This window comes from Centrocercus urophasianus, unplaced genomic scaffold (genome assembly GCF_019232065.1).
Source record: "Centrocercus urophasianus isolate 14NV4802_14NV808 unplaced genomic scaffold, USGS_Curo_1.0 seq_16, whole genome shotgun sequence".
Taxonomy (NCBI): Eukaryota; Metazoa; Chordata; class Aves; order Galliformes; family Phasianidae; genus Centrocercus; species Centrocercus urophasianus.
The window spans coordinates 42,709,570-42,719,275 of NW_024884711.1; the positions used below are offsets into that span (position 1 = coordinate 42,709,570).

The window sequence follows — 9,706 nt, forward strand, 5'->3', positions numbered from 1 at the left end:
AATAGGGTGAACATGCTTTGCTGCAACCTAATGAATTCTTTTCTAATCTATGTAACCAGTTCTGGCAATTTGTGCTCTAAGGACACCGCAGTCTAATTTTTGGTAACTCTGCTCTATGTGACACTTCGTTAAAACTTCAGACCGTTCTGAATATAACTTCCAGTGTTTCACCTCGAACTCCAGACAATTCACAGCAGATTTTCATATTCATGATGTAAAAATACTTACTCTTTTTTTTTTTCTTCCAAAGTTTTATATGCAGTTGTTCTTTTGTTGTAGATCCGGATCTTCTTTTCACTGTTATTTCTAAACAAAGAAAAACCTGTGACTGTTGCAGACTCATAGTAGTCTTTTATAGTTTAACTTATTGGGGGGAGTGGGGGAACGGTGCTTCAGCTTTTGTGGAGAAAATGTGGGATTGTCCCAGGAAAACCATTTGTATCCAGAACAAATTGAAATCCTCATAAAGAAATGATGTAAAGATGACTTGTCTGAAGCAGAAGCACAAGTGCCTTCAGAGGGCAGTACATTAATTGAGTTTCTTTGGCAGACACGTGCTCTTGCCCTTCCTGGGTCTTGCTATCAAGATTTAGGTTGAGGCCTAAAGGAAGTCCCAGTAGGTTGTGTTACTGGGATTGTATTGGTCAACAAAAAGTGAAATATTTTTCATTGTATTTTATTTGAAAAAATGAAATCATTGCCTTCTGCTCTATTAACCTAACTCAACAAACTCATTGCTTGAATAAAAAACGTGGCTCAGAACTAAGCTAGCATGTCTTCTACTCATCTTTTGGAAGGGTTGCTTTCAGTTATTAGAGCCCATTTCTGTGTATGCTCACTTTAATGCGGTTGTGCTATCTCTGCACATTTTTAGTAGTATTTGTGAATTAATGCTTAAAACACAACTGTAATTTTTATTGATAAATTGTTCTGACTTGTATTAACTAATAGCAAGGGTTTGTGCTTTGTTTCAGTAGACTTTTTTCTGGTCATCTTGCTGACCCACCATACATTCTCCCAGTAATTTTGTTAGAAACAACCCAATGTTGTAATTTTTCCTCTTTCCTTTTTTTTTCCAAAGCATCCTAAAACTGCAGTTCCAGGGAAGACTGACAGAGGAGTCTGCAATGCCAGAAGGATAAATGATGTTTCACAATTGTATAAAATAAAAGGCTTTAGTTAAAAGTCTGAAACTGTTTTGTGTATTGGATCACTTGTGTGAGTTTGTAACTTGTATCATTGCCACTTAGTGGCTGAACTGCAAAGGAGTTCCGAGTACTTTGAAGCCTCAAGGAATGGAATGGCTGAGGTAACTGCAGTGCTTTCATCAAATCCTTCCAAGGTGATCTTGTAATGTGGGTGAATATGAGAATGTAGCAGGCCTTCAAATGCGAACTTGGAGCTGCTGTTGAGATGAAGAATGTGCACAATTAATGCTGCTTTTGCAAGCAGTGCTTATTTTCATGCTGTGAGAATACTGTGTGCTAGCAGCAGTGTAGAACATAGGTAGAGGTAGATCAAGTGAGTTTTCTGGATGTAGAAACATTAGTGCTCTAAGTGGCAAATGGGGAAAACACTATTGTGCTTTCTGATTCTGAAAGTGCAGAAATGGAATACTCAGTATTTCCTGTGGGTGCTATCAGTTGTGATGCTCTGAGAGGAGAGAGCAGTAAGGTAGAGGCCAAATGCATTTCCAGAGTTCTCAGAGGGAACAGCAGGTAGGAGGAATCGCTTTTGCTCATCTTTTAATTTTCATCTTGTTTTTTGGAACTGCTTCCTTGAAGTCCTGAAGGAGACAACAAAAGATGCACCACCCAGCTCTTTCAAAGTCAGCTTGAGACACATCCCAATGGTGCATTACAAACAGAGCAAGAGATCGAGATGGCAAGAATCATAGGAAAGGCCATTGAGTTGCAGGAGCTTCTTGAATTCCATGCTCGGATTGGAAAGGCTTTGTAAATCAAGTTTTGAGAGACAGAGCCTGTTATGAGGAAAAAGATTCACTGGGGCAAGTGATGTTTTCCCTTCAGTCAGGGTAGTGCTGAAACCAGCAGTTGTAGGCAGTAGTTATAGTTGAAATATATCATTTTAGGACAACTACTTGAAGGATTTAGTGTGAAATTCAGAAAGACTTAAAGTTATATATATAAAAAAAAAACAACCCTACTTAGAAATGAAGTCAAAGCCTTAAATTCTAACTCATGGCCAGAAGAGGTGGTGGGGGAAAAAAATGTGATTTGGGATTTATTAGTTCAGTTGTTTATATTCTGTAGGAGAGTGACCAGGCTAATTGCCCTGACCTTCAGCCAAGGCAAATTAGTGCTTCCCTGAAGGGAAAAGGATGTTTGAATGATGGCAGCCAGGAATAACAGGTTAGTACCATTAATTAAATGAAATTAGCGACTTGCAGCTGCTCTCACTTGAAAACAGTAGAAGGCAGAGGAGGTGGAAGTTCCTGCAGTAATTCCTGGTACCAGCTGAGATGAAATTCAGAACCCTGCAGCAGCTGAAGCACCCAACTCAAACCCACCAATGCCTGCTTGGACATTATGATCTCTACTCTTATACTGTAGGTAGATTCAAGCATCTTGAGACTTAATCTCCAACCTGGCAGGGGATCAGGAATTGAGAATTAGTGCTAAATGAAGCTTAACCTTCTATTAGAAGAATAGAACATACTAGGCTTTCCTAGACTGCTCTGTCAGACAAGTGTTTCTTGGGCTCAAATCTTCACACCAACTCCTCCCAGTCCCAAGATCCACTTACAATGAAGCAGGCTGGACACAGGCTGCTGTAAGCATCAAGCTCTTTATTCCTATAGCATTTCCAATTCAGTTTTGACACTTTCTCCACTGAAGGTTCAAAAATGTGCTTAGGGTACAGCATCACCTAAATGTATTGCTATAAGCTTAAAAACAACATTGGTAAAGGTGCAATGCTGGAAGCAGTCCTGAACAAACAGTAAGAAATAACAGATCACCTGCGTGCCTTCACTTACAAGGCTTAGGAAATTACCTCTAGCTTAAATTACATTATTATAAACCGTTAGTGTTTGTTTGGATGTTTACTCCTCTAGCAGTCAATTAAGGGAATGAAAGAAGAAATTTATTTTAGCAGCAGTAGAAAGATCAGTATTAGCAGGCCATCCAGCAGACTGGATTTCAAGTCTTTTAATTCTGCAACCTCTACTTAAGGCGTAATCTATTTGTCTTCTAAGCAGGAAGAAAGTATTCTGACCCCCTCCCGACTTCATAGAATCAGATAATAGAATCATAGAACTGCTTGGGCTGGAAAGGACCATTAAGCTCCACCCCCCTCTGCTACAGGCAGGGCTGCCTTGTTTTACATCAAAACTGTGTTTAAAACTAACAATGACTATGGAATATAAAGAACATTTTGACCCACAGGTACCCAGTTCCCTTCATTCGTTGAGGATTTTCACCACCTTAACTGTACCAACTACACTGAGGGTATTCCCAATCAGAAGTAGTAAAATTTAGTGATAAATCACTGCCCTGAGAGGTATAAAAAACACCCTCACGTTGTTCATTGTTCGTTTCAGATTTACTATTCACCACCTACCACGCCTTCAGAAGCTATTTGAAAACAAGTGCAAACAAGATAAAAAATAAAGCTACAAAAAGCAATAAATGCTGCTGCACCATGATGTACCCCCATGTCTTAATGATCTGTAGGAAAACAGCAAATAGAAAAGCAGAGGAAAAGCTATTCCTTTGTCACTAAGGAAACTCAGACGTTTGATTCCATTCAAGACCATCCTCCAACTAGTTTCCACATTAATTTTGCCTTCCACTTGGTGACTCTGGATGGCATTCAAAGTTTGAATGCAGACCAATCTGCTGAACAGTGGTTGCAGAAGACAATACAACATGTAGTTCACCTGGATATGTTTTTTTATAGTGTTGTCTACACTAACAAAATAGAACAGATGTAATTCTTTCAACATCATAAAAATATTCCAAAATAATTTTACAGCATACTTTCATCTGTAAAAAGAAGCAGCATCCGTTTCACTCATGCCTTTGTGGAGTTTCGTCACCTTTTTGTTCAGGTACTGCTTCATCATCAGGTTTCACCTGAGCAGTGGGCTGAGAGCTCCCAAAACTGTTCATGAGCACTGTTTCTTGGTTTTGGGGATCAGTTTCTAGTGCTGTTTTTGAAGAAATTTCATTAGGAAGAGTAAAAGAAGGTAAAGATGATGCTGTAGGCAGAAGGTGGTCCAACTCTGGCTGCCTGGCAGAGCCTTCAGGACTCTTCATTATATCTTCAGGGCTCAAAGCTGTGGTGTTCTCTGGGAAATCAAGAAGTATGTCATAAAGCAAAGAACCAAACACACCAATTCCTGTCAGTGCCTCTGGTTATGGTGCCCAAAAGAATCAGACTGAATGGCAAGCCTCTGACGGGCACAGCACACAGATTCACAGCTGCCAAATACACCAGCTGCATTTACTCAGCTCTGAGGTCTCTGAGCTCAGAGGTCTGGAAACCCAAAGTACACTTACCAAAATAAGCAGAAGGGTCACTGTTTGACATGAGCTTTTCAGTGCCTACAAAAGAGCCTGCTGCTGGCATGCTGAAGGAGGCAGAGGAAGAAATGCTGGACACGTTTGTTAAGTCAGTGAGCTCAGGAAGTGAAATACCAGACATGTCGAGAAACCCTGACAAAAGAAAATGTTGTGACACTTTCAGATTAAGAGAAAACTTCAGCTTCAAAAGAGACATGCAGACTGAAATTTATTCAACTCTACACCACTGGTCATGGTCTTGTATTTAATTCTCAAACTTGTTTAGAGTTTTTTGGTTTATTTAAATGTCCTCTTCCTTTTGAAAGGGAGTAGGATGGAAAAAGCGTGAAAGAAAACATACCTGGATCCATAACCCTCTGGAGAGGGGGAGGAGGAGAAAGTGAGCTTTCTGGTGAATACCCACTCATTTCTTGGCCTGTGGATTGATCCAGGTTCATAACTACTTCAGAGTTGTCACTTTGAGAAGTAGGTGCTAATAATGCAGCCTGGAATGACAGAGTAAAACATCTTTTCATGCTGCAAGTGTCACCTGAAATCAGTCTTCCCATGAGACAGTGTTCTGCCTCGGTCTCTAAGTCCATCTATTCAGAGAGAACTTGATGCTGAAACTAATAATCAAGTCACTGTTTATGACTGGTTAAAACATATTCTTTCAAAGCCAACGTGTTCTTTGAACAGCTGACACTTAACTCTTGTAGGTATATTTTATTTCCTAGTCACAAGGATATCCTAAGCCATCTTCTCACTGATCCAGACAGTTGTCACATCCTCAGAACAAGCAGCAAGGATCTGACAAAAATGCATTTCAGCCAATACCAATGAAAGAATAACTGGAGGAATATTCATTATTGCACCCAAACTACAGTGATGAATACAGAAAGATACCAGATGGAATTTTGAGGCAATAAAGTCTATTTCTCTCCCAAGCCATCATTTCTGCCATCTGCTTGGTGTCATCAACTCTTACTTCTGCTGTGCTCAAAAATACTGCATTCTGAATCTTAAAACAAGCAGAAAATTAAAGGAAAATGAAATCCCATAGGATGTGTGATCTTACTTCCTACGTACCTCTGTGTAACCATTAGTGGATGGTACAGGAGTTCCAGCTTCTGGTAAGGGCGAAGGTGGTTTGCTTTCTGGCTTTTTCTTTGATGCTATTGACTGTGTTGGAATCCTGTGCAAATAGCCATATCCAATACCACACCCCAAACTGCACAACAGAAGTAAAACAAGATTTGGAAAAAGTCCTTAACAAAGCTGGTAAGCCTTCTAAATTCTGACTTCTAAAACAAAAAGAGTTTGAGTCCTTAAACCAGAGCAGGAAATACCTACCTGCAAGAATCCTTTCTGCTACTAACAGAGCACGAGGCAAATGATATTTAGATAGATGTAGCTCAGCTCTTGGTTAACTATTTTCTATATCTTCATGAAATATATGATCTGACCTGATTTGCATTTCTTGCTTCACCAAATGCTCAAGTGTGAAAGTGTAGCTCGCGCATCTGCTAGCAAGGAAGTCAGCATAAGTTTTACCATCAGTATCAACTCAAATAGGATTAGATCCAGAACATGCCTAATACCTCCCAGCTGTTTCTTTTCTTTAATGATGAACAGTTTCACGCGAGAAGGAAATAAGCCTTAAAGTGAAAACAACGAGCTGTAATCAATGACAATATTCTTAACAAGAGCTCATTTACAGTGAGTGCATAAGCTGTCATCACCCAGTGGCTGTCCGCAGATCAGTACCTTCCTTCTCCACCCCAAGCTCCATTGGGAGTCACAACTACCTCTCGAATGGAGTCTGCTTCAGTGTTATAAACCATCAGCTTCAGTGGCTTTCCCTCATGGGACTCAACCAGCGAGAAGAAATCTTCTGACTAAGAGAAGAAGTAACAGCAGTTATTAAACGCATGAGATGAGGAAACAAATGGGTATTTGAGGCATTTACTTCAACGTGAGATATTAAAAACTCAAAAGACAGACTAAAACTCATTAATGTACACTTGTTTTTCCTTCCCCTCCTTTACCAGGTTTATATAGATAGATAAATGAGTAAATACTGGTAAAGTTGAGCTCAACCATTAAGCACCTCAAACGTTAACCTCACAAAATCCAAAACAACCACCCCCATATGTTCTGTGTGCATGCAATTAGGGTTATAAACCCTAACACATAAACACAGCAGGCATGAAGATGTTATGTGAAGGAACCAACCCTACCTCCTGCAGAATCTGATCAGATCCAACAATGTAGTCAGAGTATGGCTGCAATCCACCTACAGCAGCAGGAGATGCGGGTTCAACATCCTGTGAAAGAATGGCAGCTGTCACCTGCACTCTCAGAAGATGAAATTACTAAAAGCTACCTCAAAAGACAACAGGAGAAAAGAACATCTGGTTTACAGGACAACACAGAAGTCTTCAAGCAGTCTAATGGTAGGAGCAACACTGCGTAAGACATGCCAAATACAGAAGGACCAATTTGGAAATGAGATGTTTTGAAGTTGATAAGAGGTTGCATTTACTTCAAGATTCACAGACATAAGAACAGACCAGCTCAGTCTTTCCTAAGCTGTTCTACACTTTCAGCTCTCCCTCTTGGTTTTAAAACAATGTTTTGGTGCTTTTTCTACAGGAGTATTATTTCAGTGAAGTTGCTTTTTATTTTTATTTTTTGCTTTGCTATTGTTTCTTCAACAAGACAAAACACCCTTCTGCCCATCATGTAGTCTGCACGGTCTGGTTGGGCTGGGATGCGTTTTATTCTTAGTGGCAGGCAACGCTAACAGACAACAACTTGTCTCTGTTCAAATAGCTCAAGCTTTCAAGACTGTGTTCCCCTCCTCTTCGTGATTTCAGCACTGCACTTCTACATACTACTCTTAAAATAACATGTACTTTAAAGCCAGGTTATAGGAACACCAGCAAGCCACCAAGAGACAGTCACCCACAACTACATTCTACATATACAGCAACATTCTCACGCATAAGGATCTGTAAATCCTTATGAAAACATTCCTGAAATACCTCAGACTATGAATTAGCAATCCTTCTAAATGGCATACCTCATCTAACAAAAAACACACACACACACACCAGATGAAAAGCTTCAAATCTGATCAGTAAAACTGGAGGTTGGTGGCCCTGCCTGTGGAAGAGGGTTGGAACTTGATGATCCTTGGGCTCCCTTTCAACCCAAACCATTCTGTGACTCTATAGAACACCTTTTTGATGTTTACCTCCTAGAAAGAATATATTCCACCAATAAAATAGTATATTGCTGTCTTGGAGGAAGCTTCGAAATGGAAGTCTACATTCTGTTCTTAGCTCAGCAACAACTATTTTGGATAAGCAAGGAATTCTGACTCACCAAAACATGCCACACGTGTTCATTGGCCCCCTGGAAACTGCAGAACCTCACGCTGGCTCCAAGAAGACCTTGTCCTCCCCACATGTTACTGGGGACCACCTCCACCTCTCTTATCTTCATTGTTTTGATGTTATACACCTCCAGTTTCACTGCTTTTTCAGCATTTGCCTTCAGCAGATCTTTCAACATATTGTTTTCTTTATTCTGTAGAGCAATACATATATATGGTTAATGCTATTCCTAGTTGCTCTCGTAACACAGATGTCACGCTTGTGGCAGAATTTGAATACAAGGAACCAAAGCAGTCATTAGACTTCATGTTTTACAATCAGTCCAGCAGTGCAGTTTCCTTTTATTCAGAAGCAGTGTGCGCTGTCAGCTCATGTCCTTCTAAAAGAGTAACTACTCTCATTCAGTTTAATTGCTTACTTTCCTTTTCTTTTAACCTCTGGTAAGTCAGGAATGTTAGATCTTAGCTACATGTTTGCATCAGTAAGTGGCAGCACTTCCTGGCTGATCAGTACTGATCCTTGGGCCAAAGATGTGAATCTTCCAAACCAAAACAATGCATTAAAATGCACTTAATTCTTCCTCATTAACTCACCATTCAGGAACTGTGACCAGCCCTAAACCATAAGCAAACAGGCCACGTGGCACTTTTCTTCCTGTCAGTGATTCTTTCCCCTATTTTATCAAATGTTCAAACAACTTTGCTTAAACAAATGCTGAGCTCTCACCACTGACTCACCAGCACAATATTCACCTGGTGGCAGAAAACACCCACGAATAACACCACAAGCACAGAGTTAACCTGCAAAGAAGCCAGGCTGACCAAAGGCATCAGTAAGGCTCCTCAGGTTTTGACTTACCTTTTTAATGCCACGTGCAACGCCCTACAAGCCATGCTCTATTCTGACAGCTTTGCCTTCTACCCCACACAGTAATGATAGTTCAGGAAAAAAATTAAAGAGAAAAAAAAGAAAATAAAGTCTTAGAAGGACTCACCAGCCTGGTGTGTCCTATCGCAACGATGAAGTCAAAGAAAGGCTCCAGCCCTCCTTGCTGAGCAGGGGAGTTCTCCTGAACCTGAAGAACATATATGTATACATTTTAATTGTACATGGATCTGCAATCACGTTAAGAGACACGGTGTTAATTATTACACCTGAGTCAATATTTAACTTCTACTGAACCAGAAACGAGACAGCAAGCAACAGACACTGGAAGCAGTCCACAACCGTGAACTCAGATATTTATGTTATTTGCTTCCAATCGCCCCTTGGGGCTTTTCCTCCATGCACACACACACGCATTCCCCAGGTGCAGCACCACCATTTTTCACACACGAGTTCCTCCCCCCTGAGGCAGCGCGGGCCCGGCCCGCCTGAGGCAGCGCGGCGCCACAACCCCCACCGCCCCGCGCCGCCTCACCCCGTGTACGTGGAAGCCCTCGGCGCCGCCGTCCGGGAGCTCGGAGCTCGAGCCCAACCCCATGCCTGGCAGCGCGGCTCAAGCGGCGGCGCCGAGCAGCATCTCCCCGCCGCCCGAACTCGACGAACGGCCCCGCAGACCTGAGCAGCGGAGCGCCGAGCAGGGAGATGCGGGAGGCACCGCCCCTAGCAACGCCTCCGCTCCCGCCCGTCTTCATTGCCGCCCCGCCCCGCCATGAGGGGCGGCTGTGCCGCGTGTGCGGCTGCGCGGGTTGGCGCAAGGTTGTTCGCACTCCTCTGGGCGGTCCGTGGCAGTGTCTCACCGCCCTCCCAGTGAAAAAATTCCCCGACATCTAGTCT

General features: G+C 41.9%; 1 protein-coding gene across 1 annotated transcript; it reads right to left on the reverse strand.

Annotated features, from left to right (window-relative positions):
* Window positions 1-2,789: 2,789 nt before the first annotated feature.
* Window positions 2,790-9,456, reverse strand: GORASP1 (golgi reassembly stacking protein 1). The gene is made up of 9 exons (XM_042817562.1): window positions 9,348-9,456; window positions 8,922-9,002; window positions 7,917-8,120; window positions 6,767-6,853; window positions 6,294-6,424; window positions 5,616-5,757; window positions 4,888-5,032; window positions 4,524-4,679; window positions 2,790-4,312 (listed from the first exon to the last, which is right to left on the reverse strand). The coding sequence occupies exons 1-9, from the start codon at window positions 9,408-9,410 to the stop codon at window positions 4,032-4,034; spliced, it is 1,290 nt and encodes a 429-aa protein (XP_042673496.1). The 5' UTR covers window positions 9,411-9,456; the 3' UTR covers window positions 2,790-4,031.
* Window positions 9,457-9,706: the final 250 nt, after the last annotated feature.